At 27.3% G+C, this 15,284-nt stretch overlaps 1 protein-coding gene across 22 annotated transcripts in view; it reads left to right on the forward strand.

The window, feature by feature from the left end:
- The window catches only part of LOC126902897 (coiled-coil domain-containing protein AGAP005037), a 104,261-nt gene extending 95,717 nt beyond the window's left edge, over positions 1 to 8,544 (forward strand). For 20 of the 22 annotated variants that reach the window (XM_050680585.1, XM_050680590.1, XM_050680589.1 and 17 more), the window contains 8 exons: positions 739 to 819; positions 892 to 1,045; positions 2,226 to 2,348; positions 3,960 to 4,067; positions 4,160 to 4,258; positions 4,331 to 4,414; positions 4,684 to 4,777; positions 7,415 to 8,544. In XM_050680585.1, coding sequence (XP_050536542.1) covers positions 739 to 819; positions 892 to 1,045; positions 2,226 to 2,348; positions 3,960 to 4,067; positions 4,160 to 4,258; positions 4,331 to 4,414; positions 4,684 to 4,777; positions 7,415 to 8,248 — 1,577 coding nt within the window. In that variant the 3' untranslated portion in view covers positions 8,249 to 8,544. Of the gene's footprint in view, positions 1 to 738; positions 820 to 891; positions 1,046 to 2,225; positions 2,349 to 3,959; positions 4,068 to 4,159; positions 4,259 to 4,330; positions 4,415 to 4,683; positions 4,778 to 5,409; positions 5,460 to 6,585; positions 6,717 to 7,414 lie in introns of all 22 variants that reach the window. The other 2 variants (XR_007703368.1, XM_050680600.1) reach the window with 2 other exon arrangements.
- The last annotated feature ends 6,740 nt before the right edge of the window (positions 8,545 to 15,284 follow it).

A 15,284-nucleotide genomic window follows, 5' to 3' on the forward strand; every position in this document is an offset into this window, starting at 1 on the left:
AATTATTAATGAACTCATTTTCTCATTTCTATTAAATATTTTCCTTTTATCTTTGCACGCATTAGTGAAAATCATTAAATATTATTCATTAAAGTTAGTTAATCAAATCAAATAACTCTAATCAAAACTATTTTAAGAGCTCGATTAAAACTATTAATAATTAAAATTTACTAGTCAAAAACATTCGAATTAATAAGATTAGAGCTGAAAAGTAATATGCTTATTTAATACATTTCTTTATTAAGTTGATGGATATCGCTGTATTTAGAATATATTTTAAGTTTAGTCGAAAAAACACCTAAAAATTTTAACAACTGTAATACAGTAAACTTTTAGGTATGATGTATTTATTATATCTGTCAGAAATTCAAGTTTTATCGTTAGACAAGTAGATGAAAACTTTAATAAAAACTTTATTCCCAAAAGATGATCAATATGGTTCCTATCCCCACTATGAACGATAAAAACATTATAAAAATGCTATTTAGCTTTGAAGATGAATGGCCACGCATAATTAATGAGCTTAAAACACATATATTTTATTAGCATTCAAAGACTAATAAATTATATATTTTAAAAACTATTCTATTTCAAAAAATCTATATTTTACATTATTTATTTAAAACTTACTCTTTTCTTTTACAAGTACCCTAAGAACTATTTTCTGATACATTTATATATATGAATGGAGAAATTTAACTTTCTCAGCTTTCTTATTTATCTATAATTTTTTTATAGAAAAAGATCGATTCAAACCCCAACCTCCACCTAAATCTTCTGGTGTACCCGAAAAATACGACAACCGACATTTGTACAGTGGTAAGTATCTACTTTGTTATTGTAAGTGTTTTCAATGGTTCATATATTTTTATATCAATATAACTTTTTAAGATTTACAACTCACGCCGGAAATGTATAATCAACTTAGAGTATTACAAAAAAAAGCAAAAGACCTGCGGCAAGAAGCGCGAAATTTAAGGAGAATGTCCCAAGCCCAGGCTCATACAATTAGAGAAACAATTAAAGACACATTTATAAAAATAAGGTATGTTTGTATTATTATTACTGATTTCTAATAGTAAAATTATTATATATAATCATATAATTATGTCTATATAGACATTCGAATAAAAAAAATTTTAACCATTCTCATACTAAAGATATATCTAATGTCATTAACGTTTTTTTGATACCTTTTTGAAAAATTAAAAAAAATTTTATGTTAAATATTTAAAAAATTTTGTGGACTTAAATTTTCCATCTTAAAGTTATTATTAACAAATTAAAAATAATATATATTTTAAAAAAAGAATGCTAAAAAAATGTTTGTTAAAAAATAAGAATCTAAAGTTGAATTATAAAAATAAAAATCCAGAACAGTTGGGGACTCGATTTAGTTGGGACAAGTATAGATAATATCTGACAGTGATTAACATCACTATCATAAAAAACACTTTCGTTGAGAATCTGTAGAATTACACAATAATTTGATATTTGTAATTTTTAACTTCTGAATATTTCTTTAATTTCACTCGAGTATTAAATGTTTGTTACTTCATTTAAAATAGTTTATTTCAATTTTGAATTTTTTTCTTTGATGGCTCATTTCTCATAGTGAAGAAATCGTCCGGACAATTTCCTTTAATTATTACAGTACATTTCAAGAACTTTGATTCGATATAGGTTAAAAGTTTTCTGGCGTTCCGGAACATCTTCAAAAATCAAATAAAAAAATAAAAAATACATGCGTGGAGGTATCTTTCAAACCTTTCCTGTACTTCGGTTTTTTCATTGAATTTCCATAAAAAAACATACCAAAAGATAGTTTATTGTCTTTTTTATATTAGATAACCAACTTCCTCTCAGCTTTTCTTTAAAGGTACTGATTTTGTATATAGAGTGTTCAGTAAAGTAAAAAAATGGGTTTTATAATTCTTATTGTTTGTAACAATTGACCTGTTTCCTTAGTTTTTGAACACTCCGTGTATGGTTAGCTAAAACATATATCACTTTCCCCATAGACACAATTACTTAATCAATATATCTTTAAGTCTCACATTAATTACTCGTTGAATAATCTATTTAAAATTAAACACGGCTTAAAACTTGTGAAAAAAGAAGATCAGACACATTTGCCATACATAGTTGTTCGGTCTAACACGTGCATCGTTGCAAGAGTATACTAAATTGTATTTCATTAATTTAATTAATCATTTTGTCATTAGAGCGTTGATTGCTTCTGGTGCCAATCAAGCGTGGAATGAATCAGGATCCAAAGAGAGAGCTCTTGTGGACAGGGAAGAAGATATTTACAAACAAGAAATCATCAGGCTAGAAACCGACTTAACGTAAGTCGCATAATATTTTATTTCTTACTTCAATCTATGTTTAAAAAGGTATATTTTTAAGCGTAATTAAATACGTAATATTCTAAAAAAAATAATAATGTAATATGGTCAACGACCTGCTAAGTTTAATTACTTCGTATAATAAAATCATATTTTGTTTCGTGTTCAATTATTAATACATTAGATAATATATATGTTGTTTTGTCACGTTTAATATATTACTGTTCCCATTTTATTAATTGTTGCTATAAAAAATATGACAGTTTTGCTTAGATTTGTAGGTGATTAACCATCACTAGAGTTTTACTTTATTATAAAAATCAAAAACTGTTCGTGTTATATTCAAACAAAAACTAAGAACACAACAGTTTTGATACGGTTTTCCAAAATAATATGAAGTTTTATCCTGATATAATTTATAGAATAGTTTTACTTATAGCCAGTACAAAACTAATAAATTAATTTAGGTTTTAAAAAGTTGGTCCTAATTTAATTAAAATGATAAGTTCTGAAATCTTATCGATTTTATAATTTATTAATATTTTTGTTTACGTAGTAGTATTTTAGCTTAATTATAAAATTTCAGACAAATAATTATTACATTCTCTTAATTGATGGTAAATGGTTTTAATTTTTGTAAAAATATATCTTTAAAATTCTTTTGAAAATCAAAATATTAAAAATTATATTTAATTCTAAACATACAATTGATATTAGAGCATAAGAAATTTTTTTTTATAAATATAAATATATTATACATATTGATTCACAATTATCTTTGTTCCTTAGTTTACTATGTAAACTTTAAACTGATGAAATTCTTCCTAGATATTCGAATAAGTGCAACGTTGTTAAAATCATTTAAAACTTTTTGCTGTAAAAACTATACTTCTTAACTACATTATATGAGTATCCATAAAGTCTAATAAAAGTGAATACTCGTTTTGAACTTTTTTTTTCTAAAGTGTTATTAATTTATTTGATGATAAACTTACACTCTGTGTAAGATTACACTAAGGCCAGCAGAAGGTCAATATCACAATTGCCTAGGAATCAGCAAGCGTAAATGAAAAGCAAAAGAAAGGTTATTTTTACAAAAAAAATCAGTTTATATATTTTTTTATTGTTTTGACTTTGAAGTTTTCATAAAAATTGATTATTTTTGAGGTACCGAAGTACCTAGTTATTATGCGAATGACAATATTTTGAAAAGTCTGAATTATCTTTATATTCAATTAGTCAGACTCCCATAGAGGGATGCCATAAGACCAGATGGGTTGAAGGAAAGCTTTGTATAATAAGAGTTAGTTTGATAATTTAATGTTGGATTGCCGTAAGGATATCTGCAGATGGCTATTAAGCTGTTTACATTTAAATTTAAAGTGTAAGCTCCAAGTTTGTCTGCGGAATAAGAGATCTATATAACTTGTTGAACTTTCATGAGAAATAATCTCATTATTGTAAAACAAATTTGGACAGTCCAGTAGGCGAAGAGTGAAAATTAGGTGTGTGAATGTGTATATGTTTTTGAAATAACCGCTGTACAAATTGTCTAATGTATTTAAATTGCCTATCACTGTGACATTTACGGCGTTTGTCTTTTATTTACAGAGAACTCGAAAGCACAGTCGAGGAATTGCGAGGTAACGTAATAAACAAGAAATCTCGAGTAAATATGTCAGACGTCGAGAACATGGCACTTGTACTAAGTAAATCAAGGTGAGAAAAAAATTGAGTTTACTGTAGGTCAGATACGCAACACGAGTTTACATTACAATATGTATACAAATGTTTGAAATATTTGTTTGCAGCAAAACAGTTGCCGAACTCAAGATGAGGTTCCCGAGTTTACAAGAATCGATCAGAAATGTATTAACAAAAGAAATGGATAGAGCTCTTTCCGAAGAAAAGTAAAACTTACTTAAAAAAAACATTTCATCTTGTGCGAGTAAATGTGTTATAATATCGTTGTCTATTATTAGGTTTCTCAAAGAAGAACCCGATCGATTGGAAAGTGCTCTAAAAAGGTGTAAAAAGTTGACAGGAACACTTGTTACCCTCAAAAGGTACATTTTTTTACGTCAAATAGATTTTCATTGTTATAATTTCAAACATTTTTATTTATTTTCTATTAATTATAGACAAAAAAATGTGTACTTTTATATCTAAACTTAAGAATACCAATAATGTTTTTTATTCTTAATGTTTTGTTTTAATTTTTAATATTTAACGCAATTTTGATAATTATTTTTTCCTTACCATAATAATCAAAATAAGCACCATTTTTTATTTGACTATTCAAACTCATTTTAAGCGTTTTTTAAATAATTTTAAGGTTGGCATCTGTTCAAGAACAACGATTACCTGACCCCAGGGTGTCGCCAACCAATGAAGACACACCGCCAATCACTCCTACTTCGTCCGCAAAGGTATATAGACAATTGTTCAATTAATAACTGAAATTACTAGTATTTGTTTTATATATCGTAATGAATACTTAATTTACATTATGAGAAATATTTGATCTACTGTAATGGATAATCGTATTAAAATTTTCGGACCGCGAGTCCTAAATTAAAATTATTAATTAAAGTCTTAGTATATTTAAAGACTTTTGACACAAATATCGCTTTGTTTTATCATATTGTTATTATTCATTAACGTATTATAACTATTATTGTTTTGTTAGTTAATTTGGCTTTATAAAAAAACTAGTTGATCCGTTTATTATTTTTTATAACGTGTGTCATTGGACAAAAAAAATAATGCATTTCCAATGTGTTTTTAATAATTATTTTGCGATTATATATTCATTTTATTATTATTTTCTTAAATTTATTAATTTTTTATTATTATTTTCTATTAATACCTTAACAGTTACCGATAAGTTGATTTAAATATTGTTTTTATCATATGTACTCGTAAGCATACTATGTCAAATAAACTGATTATGAAATCCTGATAAAAAAAAAAAACGTTTATCAAATAAAACCATAATATTGAAAGAGCTTTATGAAATTAATTTTTGTTTTGTATTTTTTTGTTTTTAATCGGCTACCAGTTTGGTTGGCGTTGGAGTGCGAACTTCAAGGATGCAATTACTAGCCATGAGTAAATTTTTTTTATTGTTTTCATTGTTTACCAGTCCGAATTTCTTCTACATTTTTTTTACGCTTGTTATACATTATTATTGTTATAATCATTTTTATATATTTGTGTAATATTTTTTTTATTCATACGCTTGATTCGTCATATAAACGTCCATCTGACACATAAACATTATTTTTATCATTTCGTTTATTTTTTACATGTTACATTCATATGATTAGGTATGTTTTCCGTAAATTACTGTTTACATTTTTTAGCTCTTTTCCGACGATGCATGCGTGGCTATATATTTTTTACACGGTTCTTATCAATCGTTTTAGATAATAGAACATATTTTTGGTAAAATTAAAATATTATTTATTAATATTTAATCCTCTTATGGGACTTGTGCATGAATTTATAGACAACCATAATATTATAATGTCCTTCCTTACTCTATGTGATATTGTTTATTTATTCATCATTTGTCATCCAAGTTTTTTTATTTTCACACATTATTTTGTTTTACTTTTGGTCACACATAATTAGGTTTCCCTTTGTGATGTATTATTACTACGCATTTTGTAAAGACAAATTAAAACCAAAAGAAAAAGTTAATTTCACATTGGAAATGTTTTAAATTTACTTGATAAATATGCTGCACATACATGTAAGTGTACATGAATACCTAAGTGTTGTTCATGCCCACTTTATATGTGTTTGCTGCAATGATTGGTTTAAATCTTAGGTTCTGTAGTGCTTTCAATCAAAAGTGTCAAGAACTCATGTAACCCACCAGAGGCGTATCTAATGTGGTGCTGTATTAACGAGGTGTCATAACATTAAATTAATTTTAATTGTTAATTTTGTTAACAACGAAATTTGTGTCGTGAACTCTTCTTAGTTATAACTGTTTTTTGCAGTTACAGTAATCTTTAGGCAAAGTTACATTAAATTAAAACATAAAAGCGTACAAAATAATTAAACACTGGATACGCCTCTAAATAAGTTTTCAGCGTGTTTTGTAGAATTTATGTGTATTCAATTTTTTTTTCATATTAAGTATTAGCTGCTTGCTATTTACCATTTTTTAGATTTTTATTTATTTGTTGTATTTTGTTTGTGTGTGTTTATTTTTTTCTTAATTTAGTGTGTGAATAACGCCTACACGGATAACGTAGATTGTGAGCAGGTATTGTAAATATATGTACGTTTTTTATTGTCACGGATATTCACCCCAATAACTATATAAGTACACCGTGTTTGGATTCGAATGTTGGGGTAAATACAAGGTCTTAGATTTCATTATACTAACCTTCGTTTTTAAGATTTTTATTTACTAACCAATTAAATGAAACTTCAATGTTACAAAAGCTTGAATATTTATATTTACCTTTACGAACCCTCAACAACCCTTTTTTTTTGTCAGTAACTGTTTGATTTTCTTTTTTATAAACTATGGCGATCTAAATAAACGGGTTTACTTTGTATACATTTTAAAATTAATTTTCTCCTAATTAATTTCGTACATTCAGTTTCGCTTAATTTGACATGTACTCGTGTAAAATCTAAAAATGAAATATTTTAACTAAAAACCGTGTAGAATAATTATTTTTTAATTTAAAAGAATTTCTAATGACCCGGATTCCTTTTTCTTAAATTTTCTTAATTTCTATTATATACATATATTTATTAATCTCAAATGTATTCGTTATAATTGAACCTGTATATTTTTAGCAATGTAATTCATTGGCAAATTGTATTGTATGAGCCATAAATTAGACCTATAAATATTATTATTGATATTAGATATTATTGTACTTAGATTATGATAAGCTAATAAATATTTTGACACGACATTTAAACTAAGTAACAATTCGGTTGTTTAATTGTAGTAACTGTCTGAAACGTAGAAGCCTCAAAAACATTGAACAATGTCACTATGTCCGTTGTAAAATTCTTATCGTATCGTTTTTCAGGGGAGTGTCGTGGACCAGGACGGACCCGGAACCGCTACAACCGTCGGCATTGGAAAACGCGAATCAGCAGGTGCGGAGAACGCACTCAACACTTTGTTAGATGAACTGCAGACTACATCGGCGGCGGAGACGGCGGCGTCAACGTTGCCTAGACCGGTGTTACGGCGATTGAGCAGTACTTCATCCGATGCCAAGCCGCCCGTGCCCGAGCGAACGCCTGATTTGCAAAACAAACGAATGCCTCCACCCCCGCCACCCCGAACTAGTTCAAAGTCGCCGGTAGCGTCGCCAACCACCGGTGTCATACCGACAACTTCCCCTAGGGGCTCCTTGTCGTCCACAGCCTCGGGCAGCCCCCCTAGCCGCAAAGGATCTCTGGCCAGTGTCTCCACGACGACGAGCAGCAGTAGCGGTGGCGGCGGCGGTAGCGGCAAATTACCGTTGCCGGAACCAGTGGCCAACAGTGGACCTTCGAGACAGGAACAACTTGAGCAGCGACATCAGGAACTGTTGAAAAAACAGAAGGCACTTCAAGAACAGTACATGCGCTTGCAACAGTTACAACGTAGTCAGCTGCCACCGGATTTATTACAACTAAAGAAGACGGGAAGCGAAGGCAATCTTTTAGTTAAGATGGGACTAGCTATGAGTGCCGCTGCTCCCATGTCGGGCTCGCTGACTCAACTGGCGTCTCAGTCATCGGTGGACACCGACAAAAACGACACCACTTCCACCGTCACCGGTGGGCAACAGCCAGCCGCTTCCGCCGCCGCCACCGCTAACACATCCACAACAACGTCCATCAATAAAGTGTACGAAACTGATATCATATGACCGACAACGGACGTCTAATTTCATAATGAATGAACGATTAGCATACAAGTTTAGACATTTTTTTATTTAATTTAACTGTATTTTTTTTGTTCCTATTTATAGTTTACCTGAACACATTGACATAGCCATGATTTTTATTTTTTTGGTTAGTATTATTAATTTTGTGTTTTTATGGTATTGTTTCGACAGGGATAACGGTTAAATACCTAATTTTGAATTTTGGCGCTATTAAATTGTGTATGTATAATATATATTACATAAATAACGAATTATGTTATATTTTAGAGTTTTTTTTATTTTGTTCTTAAAAATCCATTTTATTTTTATGATCCCTCAAATGCTTTTGAAATACCTATGAAAATATCAAATTGCTTTAAAGATTTTACATAATCAATATTTTCCATTTGAATACCACAAGTTACAACAGTGTTTTTGTGTACCCAGGGTCAAAAAATAAAATATTTTTAATTAACTATAATTATACGGTATAATGTATTTATAGTGTACCATTTAAGATATACCACTATAGCTGCTTCTACCGTCACTCTTCCGTATCTTGGTGATAACGTGTATCCCTATGTCCACCTCTTCCACCGCCGCCCTTGCAATATTATCGAAAATATCTATTTATTATTTTCTACACCTCACCAACATAGAGGCGACTACAATAAATCGTGACGCAAACGCTTCCCGTACATTTTCAACGGTTCAGTGATAACAAAACAAAAAAACGTAATGGCTTATGTGATGGTCAATATTTGCCGTAGGTATTGTGGCAAAAGAGGTAAACATATGGAAACCAAGATTTGAAAAAGTGACATGAAGCATCTTATAATTTGTGTAACACTAATTACTTGGCTGAATTTTAATAAATATTGTCTATTTTAACCTTAGGGAAAAACTCCCTTTGAGTATTAACATTTCAGAATTAATAAACCGACCAATTGGTAGGTATATATTCGAAATCTTTAAGTTTTAACCACACAATAAGTTAGTTTTGTAGACTTATTGTTTAATTCTGAAGATTTTCATTAGTGTTATTTATTTCAAAAGAAATATTTACCTTCTTTCTTTTTTGTATTATTTTGCTACGAGCTGTTGATAATGAAACCAAATATATTAATTACATGTAACTAGAAGCAAACTTTATTTTGTAATATACCTCAATTATGACTATTATAAATAACAATAAATTATTAAATGTATCTTAACTAAATTAAATATGTATTTTTAATTAATATTTATTCGTATGTAAAATATATTGACTAAATTTTGCTCAAAATTATTTGCTATCTTATAATTTTTGATGACCCTATTATGTTATTATATTTTTAGTTTTTGTAAATTATTATTTATTTGTTTTTTCATTTATTAATTACTATCGCCAAACAATAACTTAAATGTGTACGATATCATTAATCATTTATTTGAAAAATGTAATTATGAAATTATATTTATATACATTTAAATTACTTGTATACTCTTAAGCATCGTTATTAATTTTATAGCACATTATTATAATTATTAATTGGAATTACATGCGTCAATACGTACCATGAGATGTATGTTTTTCTTGAACACTTAAAGTATTATCGGTATTTGCTAATTATATTTACTTCATAAGTATTAATTATATTTTGAATACTTGTTTTTTTAAATTATTGTTACGCATTTAATGTTTTATAGAAATTTTAAATAATAAATAGTTTTAATATCATATGTAAATTAAATAACATGAAAAATTATTTATGAAAAAATGGTGAGCAAACTTTTGATTTTATTTCATACAATAAATGCAATATGAACAAAAAATATATTTATTTCATCAATAAAAAAAATGTATTATACTAAAACGACTTTAAAGTTTTTCATAAGATAAAAAATTATAATAATTTATATGTTCATTATTGATATTAAATGTTTATAATTATGATTAGTTGTTTCATTTCTGTACTACCTTAAATATACTGGTAATATTTATGAATAGTTGTTAGGGGTGGCTTTTTTACTCAACTTATGGTTTCATTATTAATTAATGTATCATTTTTGTTAACAAACATTAGTTACTTTCAAAAAAAACAAAAATTTAAATTTAATCTTTGAACTCAAGTTGCAATGTATTAATAATAACAAATTTAGTTTAATTTTTTGAAGATTATTTTTATATTAATTAAAACAGAACTCAATGAATAAAATAATTCATAAAATAACTGATACTCTAAGATATTATCGTATAATTTGTTATAAAACTGCTTTTGTAATGCTGTTTTTATTTTAGAGCTATAACTATTATCAGAATTAATATATACCAATTTTCACTTTAGACAATAAATTATCATAAAAATCGCACGATCCAAAAATGTACTTCAAAAACATAATTATATTGATTTCTTCAAATACTTCAATATAATTATTCTATGTTGGTAATATAGGCAATAGACGGCTTGCGATCCAATTCTGATCCTCTAATATAAAACTTAACCATAATCTTTTATTTTTTTATTCTTATTTCTTTGTAAATCTAGAGAAACTTACGTGGACAATAACCACGCGTAATTTATATTTGATTTATTTATTGAACATCGAGAACTAAACTTTACTAATGTTGCCTAGAACATAAAGCGCAATTATTATCATTAAAGCATTTGTCATATAATGAAATAAATCATATTAAGTTTATAAAATGCCTATTTTTAATTTTAATACATCAATTATATTAATTAGCTTATTAAGTTTATTAACTATATTTGGTTTCTTTTTTTTCACTGGAAAATTTTTTTTAACTATCTCGGTTACCACACTAACTAATTACCTACCCTATTCTACAATATAATTTTAAAAACAAAAATTAATTATATGTGCGCAGATTTAACACTTTGTAATAATTAGTAAAAATCTTTACACATTTGTCTAAGATGCGTATATTGTATGTGGTAATATTAAAATTTAAAAAAACGGGTAACACAGTGGGTTCGTGGTATTAAAAGACAAATATAGATGACATCTGGTTGGGATTCAAATCACTATCATAAGAAACGCTTCGTTACAAATCTGTAGATAGTATTTCATTTTCAGTAATTGGATTATACCAAAAGCAACATCAATTCCTATTTCCTTAATTATATGCTATTAGTAATTCGTTGATTTACGAGTTTAATATTTGAATAAACACTTACTATTTTATGATTTTAATTATAGTAATAAATATTTAATTTCATAGGAAAGATTCTGTGTTTTTTATTGCAATGATTTATTTCGATATTAATATAAAAGAGTTATGACAAATTTAAGCAAAAATTATAACTTAAAAACGGTAATTCTTACACCTAAATGATATTTTTTGTCTAACTTCGGAAACCGTTTACATACAGAAAACAAGTCGTTAGCACAAATACATATTTTTTAACTTATAGTATGTAACATGAACTATAATTTATCAAATGTTTAAAGCTCGCAATGTTTCTGAAATATTTTCAGAAATTACGTTTTACTTATTACTCGTAATTTCCAAGTTATCAATACATCTGTATAAAAGAAAATGGTATGAATAAAAAAAAAGTTTTTAGATGAAAGGGATAAATATAAAGCATGTAAGAAAAGTAGTTGTATTGATTCATATATTTTTTAAAAAGTTATAGCAATGTAAAATTGAAAAAATTAAATATGATATAAATAATATAAAAAAAAAAAAAAATTTTTCTTTTAGTCAGGGAAATAAAATAGTCACAAGATTGAAATGAATATTTTAAACTTTGTTACAATAGGATAATTAGGAATAACTATTTTGATGGAATCGGTACACTTTTTTTTTTAAATCTGACCATTTCCCGTTATACAAGGGGTGTTCAAACATAAAGGTACATATGGAAAAATATATGAACTAATGAAAATATACAAAACATATATGAATTAATCATAGCTAAAGCAGATTTGATGCCTAATACAGAAGGAAACGATCAGAACGATGTAGTGATTTGTACACCTATCGAAAAAAATCAGTCAACTCAGCAGGAATTCAAGTATGACAAAGAAATAACTTTTTCAAGTCTTTCTATTAGTCGAAGCTTTTCTTCAAACTCAGAACACCCTCTGTTTTTAATAAAAACTAAATATGTATAAATTTGTTCTACACACATTACACATTGTAGCTACCAACAGATAAAATACTGACCAACTAATTTTATTTAACAATTAAAAGTGAATTACCAGTGCAATAAATCCATTGTCAAAAAAAGCGATCGATTATTAAATTTTAATATTCCGCTAGCCTTCACAAAGCTATTCTACAAACTCAGAGGTTCCACTGTTTTTTATGAACATTATTGAGTCAGNTTCGATTATTAAATTTTAATATTCCGCTAGCCTTCACAAAGCTATTCTACAAACTCAGAGGTCCCACTGTTTTTTATGAACATTATTGAGTCAGATAATGAGGTTAAAACAATATTATAAGAGATAGAAAGAGTCAAAGACCAGCTAACAAATAGGAAGTATAATATCAACATCAACCAAGGGAATAAAACAATTGGTTCCTAAAAAAAATAATATTACAGAATGTAGAGCGAAATTTCCAAATAATTCGGCCTCCTGTGATTAGCCGTAATGGTATTATTTCTCTAACTAAACCCTAAACTACTTATTATTTTGGATTAGACTCTAGTAGTAAACTCAAGCCATTGAATAAAAACAAAGTATATAATGTGATACACACTAAAACTGCCAAATTTTTCACATCAACTTGAAGGCAGCTTAAAGTAGTAACAAAAATACTAAACGAACAAGTAAAATATTACAACCCAAAACGTTAAACTATGATTTATTTTTGGAATTTCAAAACAGATATATCTGGTAATAAAGGGGGCACAACTTGTGATAAAAATAAAAATCAACAGATAGTATTCAAAAAGTACAGCCAACAAGTGGTGAATCGTCGAAAAACCCTAATAGTATTAAAAGTAATGATAGATTGAAATTGTCAGATTGTAATAGTTTAAGAAATCGGGATACGGTCTGTCTGCCGAACAATTATTAGAAAGACGAAGATTGAAAACAAAACGAGAACATGGTAGAAAATATGTTTACCATAAATAAATCAAAGAAAACAAAAAAAAAAAGAATTTGAAACAATTTTCTTCAAATGGTTGCAGCAGAATAATCAACAAAAAAACAAGCCAAACTTAGACATTGTTATCCATTTACTAGATTGACTGTATCATCTACAAGAACATTATAGTAAGTTCTTATAAAACTATTAATTATATTCCGGAATTTGGACTAAAAGAATTTTTAGTATACTATACCAGAGGGATTTTTTTTTAGAAGGTAGTGAGAACAACGTTGAAGAAAAATTCATTAGAAAAAAATTGAAGAAGAACAAAAAAAAAAAAATAGAGTTGAAAATGAAAAGAAATTACTTAAATATTTAAAAATTTTAAAAATCGAGTAATAATTGCCTTAGCATTTAGATAAAATTTTAATATTCGATAAATTTAGAGTGGGTAAAATAATAAATTATAAATGTTAGTAAGTCTTAAAAATAAGATGAATAAACATTATACTTATCGGCTGATGATAATGTTGAATATTGAAAGGTTCAATTGAAGTCGAATGCAAGTAGCTGACCAACTTGTACAATTTACTGTGAACGGTACTGTGATGTATCCCGAAAAATATATAGACCAAAAAGCGATATAATAGCGCACAAGATTGCGACAATCGCAAAGGTGATAATATTTTACTTTAACAACAAAGCGAATAAAAAACTACTGGCTCGCAAGTACCATAGAGCTTATAGGTGGAAATACGCTAATATGGCGGTGACACAGCTGGCCTTACTACAGTCTTATAGAATTTACCTTTCAGTCTTATTGGAATTCTTTTATAACACACCAAACGCTTCTCTGCACTTCAACCACTCGCACATCTTTGCCTTACATCCTCGTCAATACCACCGCTCATTGTATTACTGATCTTAAATACTTTGATGACAATAATATTTACTAAAAAATTAAAATATTTATTAATAATATACATTATCAATTCATTATTAAATTTATAGTTCTAAATTTATCTCTTTATTTAATATTAATTAATTAAAGAGATATTTGACGAATAATTTGATCTAGATGTATTTGATTAACGTACCAATTTGAATTAATTATTCAAGTTCCACAATTTCATTAGTACCCATATTTTATAATTTTAAAGTTATTTCAAACAACGCTTTGTCTATAATGGTAGAAACAATATTTCATGGAAACTTAGTAGAATGAATTATACTTAAAAAGTATAGTCACTAACAAAAATATATTAAAGGGTACTTCGTTGTAATAAAATACACCAATTGATGATCTTTTTCTTTTTTCTCTTAATATAAAGAAGAATAATGAAGTATTAATTTTGTTTTAATATATTCATTATTTTTTAGAAAATACAGATTTTGCAATGCGTCCTACAACAAAAGAAAATTGACTTAAGAATCATTCATCAGCTAAGATATTAATCATTAAAAATTTTCAATTTGAAATTTAATGTAGTCATTTTTTGGATGTAGAATATAAATATGTATTTTAGGGTGGCCGCTATTTACATATGAAGGAAAATTTTTGTGCGAAACTTCAGGAGTGCCGGACGTAAATTTGTTTCTTTATGTGTAAACATAATCTCTAAAAAATTTGAGCTTTATACTATTTGATTACATACTTTAAAATTACTACTTGGCGTACATAAGGCTCAAAGTTTTGGAAAAATATGAAAAATTTCAGTGTTTTACATTTTTAGGCTACAGACTTAGTTTTACGAAAAATAGTATGTTATATAATATTGTACCTAATGTAATTTTCTATAATAAAGCTCTACTTAGAATTTCACGTGTAGTTAATACTTTATGGTTAAAATAATAAAACTCGACAATACTCGTTATTTATGAAAATTTCCAACTATTTGGTTTTTTGTAATTATATAGTTTAATACTCGCATTACAAAAAAAATTGTAATTATAAAATTTGTTTAAAATAATATTTTAAACAAAAAAGTT

This window comes from Daktulosphaira vitifoliae, unplaced genomic scaffold (assembly GCF_025091365.1).
Source record: "Daktulosphaira vitifoliae isolate Bord-2020 unplaced genomic scaffold, ASM2509136v1 Scaffold_3, whole genome shotgun sequence".
In the NCBI taxonomy this organism is placed as follows: Eukaryota; Metazoa; Arthropoda; class Insecta; order Hemiptera; family Phylloxeridae; genus Daktulosphaira; species Daktulosphaira vitifoliae.